We start from the raw sequence: 16,792 nt of genomic DNA, 5'->3' as shown, positions 1-16,792 counted from the left end.
TTTGTAGTTAATATGTTCTAACACCACCCATCTCAGATCGTTGGGTATTTGTTGTTTTTAAATAAAGTGGCTTCTCTTCCTTGTAGTGGCACGTTTACATCGTATGTTGCTTCTGTGTTCTACTATGCGTGTGCCCACTTTTCTCGTTGTCATTCCTACGTAATGTAGATTACATGTACAAGAGATAAGGCACACCACGCCTGTAGTGTTGCAATTTGTAAAGTGGCGTAGTTCCCAAGTTGAATTATTGTTTAGGGCAACTATCTTTGTAGCTGTGGCAGATGGCAGACGCTGCAATTACTGCAGGGGTAGTGGCCTGCTGGTAATGGGTGCAGCCTGCGGGTGTTGTTCTCTTTGGTGCTTGTGGATCTGGGGGGTGTATGTACCAGGTGGTTCTTCAGATTCATGCAACATCTGTGGCTGAATATGGGTTGTGGGTATGTCAAGTCCCCCACTGTTTACTGTATTCCAGTGTTTTTTCACTATTTTAGTGACTTGATCAGAAGCCATGCTGAAGGTGGTGATAAAAATGGGTCTTTTAGTTTCTGAAATGGTGGTTAATTTAGGTTCAAGAAGGGCTTTCCTGTTGTTATTGCCCGCCCTCCCCAATAACCAACAACATGATGCGATTGATTTTCAGACCCTTAAACTGCACCCCGTATTTGTCTGCCCATTCTGAATAAAAACAAGTTCTCACCTCCCGAGGCCCCAACAACGTTTCTCCCCCAAAATAAGATGGCAACTTTAGACATTACCGAGTCCAACGATCTTCTTATAACAAAGATTGGGTTTTTTGTGCTGGTATTTGAGAAATTCTCTTAATTGTCTAATCCAACGACCCATTTTCAACCAGGGAAGTGACTCCGCCCATAATTGCCACTACACCATACTATATAGGCAATTTATCAAAATACACGTGGTCTAGTCCTCTAGACGTGGAAACCATCAGGTTGTTGATACTTAATTCTCCCCAAATTTTATTTAATTTTCCATTATTGGACTACTACCTTGATATAGGACATGTAACGACCCTTTATTTTCAACAAGAGGGTCGCGGAGCAGACTTGCGATCCCTCTCCAAAATGGCCGCCACACTTTCCATTCCTTGGTGGCCATTTCCAAGCATACACACAGTCTAGCTTTAGCAGTCAATTGCGCGGCAATGCGAACCCGGAAGCCCTTTTATACTCCCCTCGCCGTAGACCCGCTAAGATGCGGTTCGGCTGGGAAGAGAAGTAGGTGTCCTGGCGTGGCGTCTCCAGTCTTGTAGTAAGTGCTCTAACTCCCTACAGGTCCAGTGGCAAAGGAAGCCATTACCATGCACTCTTTATGCTATGAGAACCTTGACCAAACACTGCTCCACAAACTGGAAATTATGATGGCCGCCTCGCTTTCTTTCCTCCCACGCATATAACTTGCTTGTTTTTAATATTTTTCTAGGCACAACCACTCGCGCCTTGGAAGTCTGCATGCACCGATATGGAGCATACCACCCAGATATGAGTGCAGTATGAAAGAACAAATGTGTACCCACACTCAAAGGATGCTTTTTCTTTTTTCTTTATTCTTTTGCATTCCTGATATACAACGAGAACTAGCAATCGTATGTATTTCAAACGCATGCCTTTATTAGTAGCAGCTTTCACGATACTTTGTTTATTACAACTTCCCTATTAAGGTTAATACAGGAGTGGCAAACACAGGGCTGGTCCCTGTGTGGTCCTGAGGAAAAGCTAGGGGAAGCTTGAAACATGTCGACCACACACTGATTCCCTTCTAATTATAGATAGGTACACAGTGTCAACCCCGTTTTTAACCACACCTACCTAGGAGCAGGAATAAAATAATTTAGGCCCACTAGCACGGTATTTTTAATCAATATACGTCCACTCGACCACACATTGCACCACACATAGTCTTCCACAAAAAAAAGCTCCTACGTAACTCCGCAAGTCGCAGCACGCCCCAGTTCGGAGAGAGCTAGGATGGCCCCATTGATGAAGCATGTCACCATGGGGAAACCCTGGTGAGTGAGGGGACTCAAGAAATACATTTTTCTTTCTTTCGGGCTCTTTTCTGACCATATTGGCCAGGAGCCAAATTCATAAGCTAGGTCTAAGAACCAGATACTTTGGGTTTGTTTTTTGATTACACCTCTTAGGAGAGCGACCTAGTCTTGCATCCTTCGCCTCCCCCTACTTTATGTAGCGAAGTGATTTGACGCAGTCAATGATGGGTGTGACATATAGTTTTTTTTACTTTAAATCATGTTGCACAGCAGCCCATGCTGCTGTGCAATATGTCTAGAAAAGCATTGACAAACCCAAAGGTGTTTTCTGGGTGAAACCTATTGCCTTTGCCAATGCAGTTTTGTAATAACATAACCATCACAACTTGATTAATTCTGAAAGTTTACATGCTTCAGCATTTAGTCATTCAGTGAGTCTCTTGTGTTGTGAAACACAAGGTGAGCAGACAGCGAAAGAAGCCTTCCTGCCAGGGTGCTTGCTTCCAGAGACATTGTAAGGCATTTGTAAAGTGGGCCCTAGCCCGGGGCCCCAGCCTTTGCAGCGTTTTGCAGAGTCTTGTCCTGATGACCTTCAATAATTTTTAAACAGATTGTTTCAAATATCATTTAATGTATTGTTAATGTGTGTATGTGTGAGAATCTCTGACATCCATAAAATAGTTTCTATTAGATCAATACAGGACCTCAGATATAAGAAATGGGAGGGTGTCACAGAGATTATTTGTAGCAATTTTAGTGAGCTGCTGCTATTTTACAATTTTGAAAACACTCACCACTTTCCCTGAATACCAGATGCAAACTCATTAAGAACTTGGACAAGTGTGCCAGTGCGCTGTCAGTGACCTGGTCAAAGAGGGAAAGAAAGAGCTGAAATTGGATGATGAATTCAAAGCTGTTCCTAACAGGAGCCCCCAAAATATATTTGGCCTAGGGCCCCCAAAATTCTAAAGATGTCCCTGCCTGCTTGCCTGAAAGAAATGCAAATATATGCAATGAGTTATTCTGCAAATGTAAAAGAGGTTTGGGAGCGGGTGCTGGCTTTAATTCATCAAATCACTCAAAGCTTTGCAATTAGAAATATGTATTCTTTTTGAGTGGTAGTTCAAAAGTTAACAACTGAGCTGTCAAGTGCATGCTTTTAATTGTAATTGTATGTGTGTAGTGCTTACTACCCTGGAGGAGGTGTTGAAGGGACAGTTATGTAGTTAACTAGTAGAGGTTTCATAATGTATTATACTACATTTTCCACTGAGTAACATCTTTTTTATTTATTTTTCATTTAAGCTGCACTTTATTTTGTATGTAGCTACCTGACGGTGAAAGACCAAAAACATTACAGAATATTTTGGGGGTTTTTGGCCACACTTTTGCCCCACCCCTACACTCACTGAACCAATCGATTAATCAGTACATTTGCAGAGCGCACGACTCACCCGTGAGGGTCTCAAGGCACTGGGGGGTGCGGGGGTGCTCCTACTGCTCGAACACCCAGGTCTTGAGGAGTCTCCTGAAGGCCAACAGGTCCTGGGTCTGTCGTAGGTGAATGGGGAGGGTGTTCCAGGTTTTAGCGAAGAGGTGGGAGAATGATCTGCCACCAGTGGTCACTCGACAGATGCCGGTGATGGTGGCGAGGTCGAGATTAGCGTAGCGAAGCTGGCAATTTGGGGAGTAGAAGGTGAGTCATTTGTTGAGGTACGCTAGTCCAATATTGTGGAGAGCTTTGTGAGAATGGGTGAGGAGCTTGAAGGTGATCCTCTTGTTGACAGGGAGCCAGTGAAGGTCTTTCAGGTGAGTGAGATGTGACTGGTGCAGGGGCTGTCGAGGTTGAGGCGTGCAGAGGCGTTCTGTATGTGTGTAGTCATTTCTGGAGTTTGGCTGATGTTCCTGCATATAGAGCATTGCCGTAGTCCAGTCTGCTGCTGATGAGGATCTGGGTGACTGTCGTTCTGGTGCCGGTGGGGATCCATCTGTAGATATTGTGGAGAAGGTGGAGGGTGTTGAAGCAGGAGGAGGAGCAGCGTTCACTTGCTCGGTCATTGACAGTGCAGAGTCCAGGATGACTCCCAGGTTGCGTGCGTGGTTAGTGGGCGTCGGTGCAGCCCACAGTGCAGCCGGTCCCCATGAGTCGTCCCAGTCAGAGGGGGTGAATCTGATGATGAGGTCCTCAGTCTTTTCTGAGTTCAGTTTCAGGTGGCTGATTGTCATCCATTCAGCGATGGCCGTCTTTCCTTCTTAGAGGTTGGATTAGGTGGTGGTGGGGTCTTTGGTGAGGGAGAGGATCAGCTGGGTGTCATTGGCGTATGAGACAATGTTGACGTTGTGTGATCTGGCGATGTTGGTGAGCGTGCCATGTAGATGATGAAGAGTGTCAGGCTCAGGGATGATCCTTGGGGTACGCCACAGATGATCTTGGTGTCTTTAGAGCGGATTGGGGGGAGGCGGACACTCTGGGTTCTGCCTGTGAGGAAGGAGGTGGTTCAGTCCAGTGCTTTGTTGCAGATCCCTGCTTTGTGGAGACGTGTGCAGAGGGTGTGGTGGCAGACGGTGTTGAAGGCTGCCGAGAGGTCCAGGAGAAGGAGGGCTGCAGTTTCCCCGTTGTCTATCATGGCCCTGATGTTGTCGGTTGAACGATGAGGGCTGTTTTGGTGCTGTGGTTGCTGCGAAATCTGGATTGGGATGGGTCCAGGATGTTGTTTTTTTTTGAGGAAGGAGGTAAGTTGCCTGTTGATGATCATCTCCATGACTTTTGCCTGGAACAGGAGGAGGGAGATGGGCTGGAAGTTCTTGAGGTCCTTAGGGTCAGTTTGCGTTTCTTCAATAGGGCGTTGATCTCGGCGTTCTTCCAGCTCTCCGGGAAGGTGGCGGTCTCGAAGGAGCTGTTGATGATCTTGCGGAGATGGTGTGCGATGTTGGAGCTTGCTTTGTTGAAGCTGTGGTGCAGGCAGGGGTCATATGGTGATCCGGAGAGGATGGTGTTCATGATTTTGATGGTGTCTTCGTCATTGACGTGGGTCCAGGAGAGCAGGGGGGTCGATGTTGATGTGGCTGGGGGGTGCTGCGTCTGAGGTGTCTGCGTCTGTGGGGCACCTGGTTGCTGAAACTGTTGTGGATGTCTGCAATCTAGCGGTGGAAGAAGGGGGCTAGGGAGTCGCAGAGGTCTTGTGGTGGCGGGATGTCGGAGTTTGAGCTGGGGTTGGAGATTTCCTCTTTGCTGTTGTGTGTGTTGTTGTCAATGCGCTCTTTGAAGGAGGTCCTTTTGGCGGTACAGATGAGTTGGTGGTGTCTGCTGATGGCGCTCTTGTAGGCTGTGTTGCTGTCTGGTGTCTGTTCTTGGTGCCACTTCTTGAGCCTACGGCAGGCCTGCTTTTATGCCTGGAGGTTGGCGGTGAACCAGATGGCTTTTCAGTCAGTGCGTCTGTTTGAGTTTTTATTTATCGGGGCGAGGGTGTTTGTGCAGTCGTAGATCCATTGCGTAAGGTTGCGGGTGACGGAGTTGGTGTTAGTGGTGTCCGTTCGTGGGTTTTGGGCGAGGGTGGTGACTTGATGGTCTTCGGTGACTTTGCTCCAGCTGTGGTGGGGGGTCCATTGTGTGCGGTGGTGCATGGTGGGCTTCTTGAAGGTGAAGTGGAAGCAGTGGTTGTCGGTCCAGTGGAGTTCGGTGGTGTGGCTGAAGGTGACGTGGTTGCTGGCTGAGAAGATGCGAGTGAGCATGTGTCCGGCGGAGTGGGTGGGAATTGTGACAAGCTGTTTGAGTCTGAGGTTGGCAAGGTTGTCGAGCAAGGTGGTAGAGTTGCTGTTGTTGTTGTTCTTGAGGTGGGAGTTCAGGTCTCCGAGGAGGATGTAGTCCGTGGACGCAAGGATGTGCGTGCTGACGAAGTTGGCATGGAGTAGCTGAACTGCGGCCGGGGGCTGGGTGGTCTGTAGATGAGGGTTCCTCTGAGGGTGGTGTTGGGGTCGGTGTAGTTCTGGAAGTGCAGGTGTTCAGCGGTGATAAGCGTGGTCGAGATTCCGAGGGTGTTTCTGTGGAGGATGGCGTTTCCTCCTCCTGTTCCCTTGGTGCGGTCCCTGCGGGTGATCTTGTAGCCATCAGGGATGGCTATGGCGATGTCGGGTGCCGAGCAGGGGTTCATCCAGGTCTCCATCAGGAAGGCGAAGTCTGGGGAGGTGGAGTACAGTAGGTCCCAGAGTTCAATGGCGTGTTTGCGGGCGGAGCGGGTGTTGAGTAGAAGGCTTCGGAGGCTGTTGCGTCCTACCCTAGTGTAGCAGCAGCTCTGGCAGGTGAAAGGCCCGTGGGTTCGCTTCGGGTTGGCCTAGAAGCAGGTGTGTGATCTGCCGGTGTTGAGAGCGTGGAGGGTGCTGGCGTTGTAGCGGCATCGAGTGTTGTGGCGTTCGTGGGGGCCCGAGGTTCTGGCATTGGCGCGGTCCAGGCGCTGACGGGGGCAGACGGGCTTGCCCTAGGCGTCCTGATGCAGGGGACGCAGCGGCGGGAACGAGAGAGCAGAACTGGTGGAGAAATCAAGGGCACGACAATGCAGGGAATAAAACAGAATACAAGCACATTATTACAGAGTACAATCAGAATACAGAGCTCAGAGTCAAACAGGCATGAAAGGGGCAGATCCAGCGCACAAATACCTATGGCCTACAACTGGCCACCAGGGTTTAGGTTTACTAGAAAATCAAAAGAGGGAGTGAAGAGGTAGTGCTTAGACTGCACTCAGGTGGATGCACCCTCCTCCAGTCATTGGTTTAAACAAACAAAAAGATCCAGCTATAGGAAGTTTTACTGTCAGCCAGAGTGTAATAGGCACATACAGTCTTTGTTAAATTACCCCTCACACACCAAAAGGTCCCTTGGTGTCATGCTTCATGATCGGGGTCTTCCCGCCCCGCTGCGGGATGGGGCGTGCTATGACTAGCGACTACGCAGAGCACTTAGATATTGTAAGTGCTATGTGAAGTGTATTGGAGTGAGTGTCAGTAGGGTCAGGAGTGATAGAAAAAGTGAGGTTTAAAAAATACCTGGCCTTATGATGAACAAAAATTATTTATTAGCCATAGGCTGGTACTGTTAAAATAGGTGTAACGGAGAATATAAAGCTTGGCAATGAGCTAATTCTCCTGATGGTGTCAACATGTTTCGAGGCACATGCAGGGCTTTAAGTGGGATGAAAAAACTGGGGGGTCTCTCAAAGGGGCGTGGTCAGTGTAATTAGGGGCATGGCTTTAAATCACTTACGCAAAAAATCTGTGCTTAGCATAGTGTGCTGCAAGACTTGTATTTTGCTGTTTCTGTCATTGCATCCAGATATTTGATACAAGTAACATCATACCTACATTAAGTAAGGGATATTGGCTTTGTCAATGGTTATCAATTGCAGAAGATAAATAAGATGCAACTATGACTTGTATATAATATTGACAAAGCTTCCAATTAAATCCCTGGTGACCCTACCACAATGTTGCTGCTCCTGAGTTTCAGAAAGAGAAGGGAAATCCAGAAAGAAAATGACTCCTAAAGGATTTCCCTTCCACCACAACCCTCTCCTGGCATAACGTCATGCTGTAACTTCTCTACTACTGAGAAGTGAGCAGTGTGAGCAGAGCACATCCATGTGCCTGGTGCTGTCTCGAAACCGGTCTCTATCAGGCTTTGTTTTGCACCCTGGCACTTTTTCCGGACTGCAGTGACAGCAAACAGCTGTCACTGCAGTCTGGGAAAAAAACGGACTGCCTGTGTCAGGGCTCAAAACAGAGCGCGATAGAGACCCGTTTCGAGGCCCCCTGAAAAAAACTGCTGGTGCTCAGACCCCTTGAGATCCGGCCCACCTAAAGCCCTGGGCACATGCCTCTTCGTCAGGACGGGGTCAGATCCCTCTGTCACTCACTAATATTGTCACCACTATGTGCTCTGTTTATATACAAGTGAAAAATGAAAATATCAATACCTATGTGGTATGAGATTAAATTACGATTAAAGCCCTAACAGTATTACTGGTACGTGGGCCTGAAAGATAAGGAGAGAGCACGTAATTACTTTCAGCGCGTTTCCCAATGCGCGTTCATCTGTCACCTGTAAAAGGAAAATGCTTGATGACCTTAACGGTGACTATACATGATAAGCGTATCTTAATGCTTAAAAAACTTTTGTTCACCATAAGGCCAGGTATTTTTTAAACCTCACTTTTTCTATCACTCCTGATCCTACTGACACTCACTCCAATACACTTCACATAGCACTTACAATATCTAAGTGCTCCTGCGTAGTCGCTAGTCGTAGCACGTCTCGCCCCTCAGCGGGGAGGGAAGACCCCGATGATGAAGCATGACACCAAGGGACCTTTTGGTGTGTGAGGGGTACTTTAACAGAGACTGTATGTGCCTATTACACTCTGGCTGACAGTAAAACTTCCTATAGGTGGATCTTTTTGTTTGGTTACACCAGGGATTAGGTGCAGGTGGTAGAAAGCGGGTGGGGGAGGGCCTCAAACTTGCGGCAGTGGCAGCAGTAGCAAGCTTGGAGACACGAGCAAACAGGTGGTGCTGTTGCTGCGTGGGGAGCGACCTGCCTGGAACAGGGTCACTCTCCTCACTGTGCAGCGGCCGCCATAAGAAGGGGAGGTGGGAGACAGGGGGAGGTGGGAGGGAGGAGCAGCTGGGAGGCGGGAGCCATTGGGTGAGCAAGGGGGGCAGGGCCACAGGGGACACAGCGGCGGGAACGATAGGAGCAGAACGGGTGGAGAAATAAAGGGCACAACAATGCAGGGAAATACAGGGAATAAAACAACAGAATACAAGCACAATATTACAGTGTACAATGAAAATACAGAGCGCAGAGTCAAACGGAGGGCAGGCAGGAAAGGGTCAGAACTTGCGGCAGAGGCAGTAGCAGCGAGCTGGGAGACACGGCCAAACAGGTGTTGCAGTTAAGCATGGGCGAATTTTGCGAATCTGGCATTCGCAAATTTGCGGATTTGCGAACTCACAATCCGCAAAATCCGCGAATTCTCGCGAATTTGCGGATTTTTTGTGTTTCTGCCAGTTCGCGAGGGTTTTGTACCAGTTCGCAATTGCGAACTTACATGTCGGCTCGCAACGGTCGCGAATATGTTGTTTCTACGTCTGGTTCATCATCACAGGTTCCCAGCACCCTCTGTTTCACCACTGCCACCCTCTGTTTCACCCATGCCACCCTCTGGTACATCAATGCCACCCTCTGGTTCATCATCACTGTAGATTATGGGGGTGAAAAGCAAGCACACCTGCCCTGCTTCAACTGACATGAATTAATTTGGGGTTGATTTATTAATGTGTCACTGTTTTAAAATTCCAGTCTATCACCTGCTTCCTTATCTGTAATTTGCTTTCTGTTGCAGTGCAATTTTTTTCCAGGACCTTTGTGGCCTACTTGTAGCTATTTTATGAGCCTGCTGTGAGGGTCAGAGCAGGGTCATACAATTGTTGCAACTAGCAACTGAACTCTGGAGGGGCCCCAGTCAGGAAGCACTACAGGGAATGGTTACTAATGATGAGTTTGAACTTTTGCACCTGCTGAATGATTTCACTTTTGCAAAACTCGTTTTTCTGCAGAACAGCATTACAGCAACTGTAATGCCCCAAACAAACTTACTTGTGAAAGTTGATTTCTAATCCAAAAGTGATCCAAAGAAAGTCAAAAGGCCTCAAATCCAAAAAAGTGCAGGCAAATGTCAACCTGAGGAGTTATTCTGATAAAAATCATCATTTTCAGAATGTCTATGCTGCTTGCTAGTGGATTTCTTGTGCAGAATTGCAAATTTTTGTAATTTCGCGAGTGCGATTGTTGCTGCCCTGAATGTTCGCAATTGCGAACTTACGCCGCACGCCGCAAAATTGTATCACCAAGAAAAAAAAATCCGCTGCGTGCGAATTTGCGGATTTTCGGTAAATTCGCGAGCGTTCGCGGATCGCGAATTTACCGAAAATCCGCAAAATCCGCGAGCGGAACGGCTTTTCCGCCCATGCTTAGTTGCAGTTGCGGCGTGGGGAGTGACCTGCCTGGAACAGGGTCACTCTTCTAGTGCGAAACAGGGGTTTACCCACAGGTTGGAATACACTAACCCACTCGGAGTCAAGCCCATTACCTATAGGTAATGATGGACCAAACATCGAGTTATGCACATATCACTGTGCACGTAAAATGATGTTATGCATTGTGTTTTTTGGCCTCAGTAAAAAACTATGAAATGTTTTTGTTTGCCAATATGCGCAATTAATAGAAGCTTTTTCATTTTATGCAGGTGACTGAAGAAGTCCATCGGATACTTAAAAACTGCAGTTATGACTTTGTGTGCCGGGGTAAAGTTAGTGTCAAGGGAAAAGGAGAAATGCTGACGTATTTCCTCGAAGGAAAGACTAATGGAATGAATGCACAAACACGGTCTTTAAATCTCGAGCGGAAAATGTACCCCTATGGCAGGACAAACATTAAAACGAAGTTGGGTACCAGCTGTCTCTCCGTGTCCTCAGTCGCCAGCTTTACAGTTACTGCTGGCCTCGCAACTCTTCAAGCCCCAACAACCAACCCCAACCCTGCATTGCTCTATCTTCCATCTGACTCATCTGTGAAAGAAGTGTAGCTGGGAATAGCACGTGGTTGTCAGCATTCCCGCCTACGCCAAATAACTAAACGCAGCAGTATTTTTTCACAAGAAAATCCGAGGCCGTGGACTCCAGCACCAACCAAGGTTAAGGAACCTGACCAAAGAAAAACCTGACACCAGAAAAAAAAAGAACTTTTGGAATGATTCAAACAAGGGCTAACACTTATGTTAGGGCAAAAACAGCATATTCAGTTTCTGAGAATATGACATGTTCTTGGCGCTTTTAAAGGGTAAACGATGTCACAGAGAAAGTCATACACATAATGTACATATGCATATTCAGAAATATGTATAATTTTATATATATAATATGTATGTATTTGCAGGCACAAATTCAGTTGTTTATTTGGAGATACATACTTTCCCATCATCTCCTACTGACTACAGGCAAAGTTTAGTAAGGGTTTTATTATGGGTATGTGCTAGCATTTGTATCAGTGGCTTGTTAATGGTATGTACTGAGAACATACCAAGAGCGCATGCAACTTTGCTCAAAATATTTGAACTGAAAGACCTGGGATATAGCCGGCGATTTCTAAGTTCCTAGTTTCGAGCTACCCAACCACCTAAATGGATGCATCTTTTCATATATGTGCATGTTTTCAAGACAGTATTTTGCACGTTTACATGTTTTTAACACACAGCATCAAAATGAGGTAAAACATGACTGGACTCAGGGTTTTGACAGTCTTCTGACTAGAGCTCATGCCTTTCTTAAAGGAAGGGTTTTGAGTACTGCACTTTGGCACACACTCTTATCCTTGGTCACGGGGACCTGTGAACGATGAATGCTGGCGCTTGAAACGCATCGCAGCAATACATGAAACACACCAGAAGCTCTGCTTCCTGTTTTTAAAATATGAAATTCGAATGTGTGCTTTGAGATGAACTATTCAGTTCCTTTTCACTTTCAGACTCCATCGCTTTTCTTGTGCAAGAAATGGCAAGTCGGCCTGTTTGAAAGCACAAAAGGCTATCTTGTTTCTAATTTTGTATTTTTTTGTAACAAAAGCTCATTGGAAATGCATTTTCATATCTGAGATATCTAGTGATGAACACGCACTGGTAATGTTGCCACCAAACTTGTACAAGATATTGATTATTCAGCTGATTGCAAACTAGCTTTGTATTTTTCTTTCATTGCTTTCCTTTCAACTCTTCTCTCTTGCTGCTAATTCAGTTTAAAATACAATACAGTGCTTGATGCGTGATGTCCTCACTCTTCCACAGATTAATATATCTTAGTTTAATATACTGCTCTTCCTTGTAAATATTTAGAACGTTGTTGCAGTTTCTTTTTGAGACGCACAACCTTAAGAGAGACAATCTTTAAATGAAGTTGCATACACTGCTCCCACAGTGTATGGCGCAATCATGAGCCAGTGTCTGTTTCAAAGAAATCATCACATGGTTCAGGACACCAGTAAGTGGCAAGGACATTGCTTTTGTGAGTGAAGTTACATCATACGCAAACCTTCCCATGTGTCAGGGCTTTGACCTTTGACTCGGAGCAAGTGTCCCGGAAGATGTTATTTGTACTGCCTAGAAGGGATATTAATATTCATACACATTGCTTCGTTTTTAATTCCTATTCGTCCAATTCACTAAAAGCATAGATAGTCGGGGAGTTGGCAGGTGGCACTCAAATCAACAAAGGTCCATGATCACCTGGGTTTGGTGATTTTCTCCTCAATTGAACTCGCAGCAGAAGAAGAAGAAGAGTGCCCCTGCCAGACAAATTTCGCCACCAACGCTGTTCAGTGGTGGGTGTAAAAAGAGATATGAGTTGTATAGGCCTGACAACATTTGTTCTCAAAAGGAAAAGAAGTGCGATTGGACAGAATTTCTTCAGCCAAACGCTGCAGTTGTCAATCTATTGTTTGACACAAACAGAACCAAAACACACATGTTGGGAAGACAGGTTTACAGGATTATGTGTTGTGACATATGCTAACCATACAGGAAAAAACGGGAGATAAACTCATACACATATTTTTAATACTTTTCACAGATAGAAAGAAAAATGTTCCGGTCACATCAACCCTGACTTCCTCTTCACATGTGAATGTTTGCTGTTGCACCATTGACAATCACTAATGTAGGTAGAGACCTCCACAAATCTTCATGTGATAAACGGCTGTGGCAGCAGTGTGCTGAAACTAATGGCCATTCTCTGTCACCCTACCATTAGTTCTTTTGATATTTCTGTTTCAAAAAGAAAAAAAAGTAGTGGCATTGTTATTTCAACTTTTGGCTTTTAGAGCCTTTAGGTCTAAAAGTGGACTATTTCCAATACTGGGCATCCTTTTCCCCTCCTTGGACATCTCTGCACTTGCACAATGTGCACCTTACCACCCACCTCCCCCTTTTATATGCTGTGATCAATAGCTGACAACATTAACACTAGTTGTAATGGCCAGGTTTGATTTTGGATAGTTTTAGAGGCTATAGTAATGAGTACGTTGAAGCGTGAAGGGACAGGGCGACGGGCACTCAGAATCAAATCTTGTTATCATTAAAGTGTTGTCCATCACAAAAACAATTTGACCTTCATAGCACTAAAAGCATGTCCCTCTTTTGTAATTGATTTTCTGGTATTGCCAGCTAGTAAGAAAGCAATAGGATTTTCGACCTTCCATAATACATTTTTGAGTGTTTATGTTAGTCACTCATTTGATCCAAATGTGTGTTTTGTGACAAAGACAACTGACAACTTTCAGTGAGACCCAATTCATATTAAAAAAAAAACAATAACACAGTAAATAAGCCTACTTCATAGAGTATTCTTGTTTGGTCTCCTATAGATATCAACCACAATGTATTTCTTTTGGTTTACCTTTATGGTTTATCTAGACCTACTACATTCCACACATGATATGCTGATATCAAAAGCCTTTTTTCTGGTTTTATTATTTTTCATATACTATTTACCCGGGTTATCATGTTTTTCAATTGTTCCATAATGATAGATCTATTAATGTCGGCGCCTACCGTGCAACTGCAGCACAAAAATGATTAAATGAGCAGGACACAGTTTTTGAGGGTACTCGGAGATAGAAATTAAGTTGTTTATTTTTGTACAAGGAACTCTAACTCTATTCCTTAGTAAATTGGTTTTGCATCCTGTTTGCTGTCTAGCACCTTTTTCATAAATAATATATGCTTTTATAACCTGTCTAAGCTGTGGAAACTTTGGTTGGGACGATACTGCATTAATGGTCTTAAGCACAAAAATGTCCCACATAAAATAAACTCAGCTTTTAGTGCTCCATTGTAAGCCATGTTGAGTACTTTGTGTCCCTATCTGAGGTTCACACATTTACACAGTAAAGGCACAACCAAGATCTTTATTAAGGAGAGGGAGGCGAGAGACCATATTACATCATTTGTATGTAGTTGGCTATCTGCACAAGCAGTTTAGCTACGCTGCCATCTGACATTTCCTTTGAATTTTCCGAAGGGTTGCTGCATTCTTGCACAAAATACTTTCACCTGCCACACACCTGCCCCTCACCGGAATGTTCTCATTCATAATTGGTTAATACTGAGATTTGAGTATGTAAAGCGCGCTACAAGACTAAGGCCTAGATGTATTTAGCCATTTGCGATTCGCAAAGGCCGGAATTCGCAGAATTCCGGCGTTTGCAAATCGCAAACGGTCTTTTTGCATGTTTTGGCATGCATCAAAAAATCGCAAAATAAGGAATCGCAAAAATGTGCGTTTTCTTATTTTGCTATAGCATTTAAGGAATCGCAATTTTGCGATTCCTTAAATGCTATGTATGTAGCATTTTCTAATTGCAAATTTTGGTTAAGAAATCGCAAATTACCACCAATTTGCAGTTGATGGTATGTTGCAAATTCTTTTAAAAATACACAATTTGGCATTTTTGAAGGTGGCATGTGACGCACATACATCCCCATAGGGCATGTATGTGCGCCATATGCACACACATGTTAATTTCAGGGGTGCAGCAGGGTGTCCTTGAGACACCCCTGCACCCTTGAAATACATCTCATTTTGCGATTGGCAAATTGCGAATCGCAAATTGAGATGTATTTCACAATCATTCCTATGGGCTTCCTGGCCCATAGGAATGAATGGGAAATTATTCCTTATTTGCGAATTCGCAAATAGGGAAGATTAAGAAATCGCTAAAAAATAGCGATTTTTTACATACATCCCATTTTGCGATTTCTAAATAGCGATTCCTGAAAAATCTCTATTTAGAAATCGCAAAGGGCAATGTTGAAACATCTACCCCTAACTGATTAAATAAGTTTCCTCAGCTACTAATCCAGTCATTTGTTCAGTTGTATTACCTATCCGCACCACATTTTCTGACCCCCGATTCTTTTCTAAATTAGTTGTCAAATTCCCCTTTTGATGCTCTGTCCCACAATTCATTTTTATTGTCCTACCTGTATGTTTTTATTTTCCTTCCTGTGTCTCACGCTACATTTTTCACTTGACATTATTAGTTATCTCTTTCACTACCTCATGTCCCCTGGTTATTTTATTTTATATGTTAATGTCCTTTTCCTTTGTCTCTGCTTGTCACTGTTTTTTTATAGCTGGTATTTTTGACTCTCTTAATGACATCTCACTAACTGCACTCCATATGCTTATTGTTCTAATATTGACTAGGTTCAAAGTTTTCAAAAGAGCACAAGGAACATATTATGAGCAACACAAACATTTTAGTCTCTCACCATATTTTGTATTTCTATTGCAGAAAATGATTCAAAACAATGGGTGTATAGTCAAATCCCGTGCTTCCACATATCTGCCCCATTTGAAATATATCAGTGACAGAATCTCAAATTAGGGGTACTGGCAAAAATGCCCCAGAGTGCTTCCAATTCACATTCTACTGCTTTGGAGTAGAGAACACTCAACCACATATCCCTTTATTAATGTTTTCAGTCATCTACCTCTTGATCTCACCCTCTCCCTACTGCCTATTAAATGCCATGCTAAATCGCAGCACTTATTTTCATTTTCGGGCAAAGATTCAAGTGATATTTTTGTCAGTTTGTATTTGTCTGGAAATATCATGGTGCAAAATATGCTGTAATATATACATCAGCCTTTGTTGTGCTCATTAGCCTGAGAGAGGGTGCATAACATTCATTATATTATTTGATAGAAAGTGGTCATTTTTATGATCTTTTTCTCTCGTAAATTCCAGCAGCAAAGAAAAAATATATACATATATGTATATATATATATTTTAAATTTAAAGAAAAAAGATATCTTATTTCGACTTTCATCTAGTTAATTTCCCAACATACCAAACAGGAAGGGCACTACGGGAATGCATGCAGTATATAGGAGGTCCTTAACTCATCCATGTTATTTATATTTCAGTGGTGTGGGCTTTTGAGATCTCAGAGTTGGCAGTTAAATCAAGTGTGGAAATAATGTTTTGTTCTATGCTCCCTGGTGACAGCACATCTAACAAATCGCCGGACATCTAAAAAATATGTTCTTTCTTTGGGTCTTCATCCAGTTTGATTCAGTATTATGAGTGACGTGGTTAATTGTAAATGATCATGAGAACGTTTGCATGAGATTGGGTTCTCAAGAGTGCAGATGTGGGGTTATTCCCCTTTTCTCTGAGGGGAATGCCTTTGAAATCTGATGATTGGTCTTATAGACCAGACAGTAAAGGAATTATATTCAAAGACGTTCTTGAGAAACTATGTCAGTGAAATTACCTTTTGTCATTGCTTTCTTACAAAACCCATTTGAGGAATATGCTGGACAATGAGTCTTGCTGGTAAATTTGGAATCATCCCACATCAAAGTTATCGTTTTGCTTTCAGAAGAGGACCAAACTCTTGAACAGAAATGGTTCCTAGGACCATTGTCTGAGCCGCTGACAATTCCACTGATGCTGTTTAAAAATATGATTACATACTCGAAAAAATACATACAGCCTTGAATTTACGTTACCTCTGTGAAGCGTTATATGCTAGGCTATTGGATCTGGCTTGACATTGTTTGTTACAATTGATTGCACCTAATCAAGCACACAGCTATCAATAGTGCAGTAGATGTAGTGGCACCAGGGCCTAGAAGCATGGGGGGCCTAATTCTCCCCTGTTATATTTGTTT

General features: G+C 44.1%; 1 protein-coding gene across 2 annotated transcripts in view; it reads left to right on the top strand.

Moving 5' to 3' along the window:
* Nucleotides 1–10,819, top strand: part of ADCY1 (adenylate cyclase 1) — a 1,293,742-nt gene extending 1,282,923 nt beyond the window's left edge. For both annotated transcript variants that reach the window (XM_086966836.1, XM_086966835.1), the window contains one exon: nt 10,309–10,819. In XM_086966836.1, coding sequence (XP_086822962.1) covers nt 10,309–10,647 — 339 coding nt within the window. In that variant the 3' untranslated portion in view covers nt 10,648–10,819. The remainder of the gene's footprint in view (nt 1–10,308) is intronic.
* Nucleotides 10,820–16,792: the final 5,973 nt, after the last annotated feature.

The sequence above is a fragment of the Lissotriton vulgaris genome, chromosome 4_1 (assembly GCF_964263255.1).
Source record: "Lissotriton vulgaris chromosome 4_1, aLisVul1.2, whole genome shotgun sequence".
Lineage (NCBI taxonomy): Eukaryota > Metazoa > Chordata > Amphibia > Caudata > Salamandridae > Lissotriton > Lissotriton vulgaris.
Note: the sequence above shows the minus strand (reverse complement) of the source record. Positions and strands in the feature narration are given on the sequence as shown.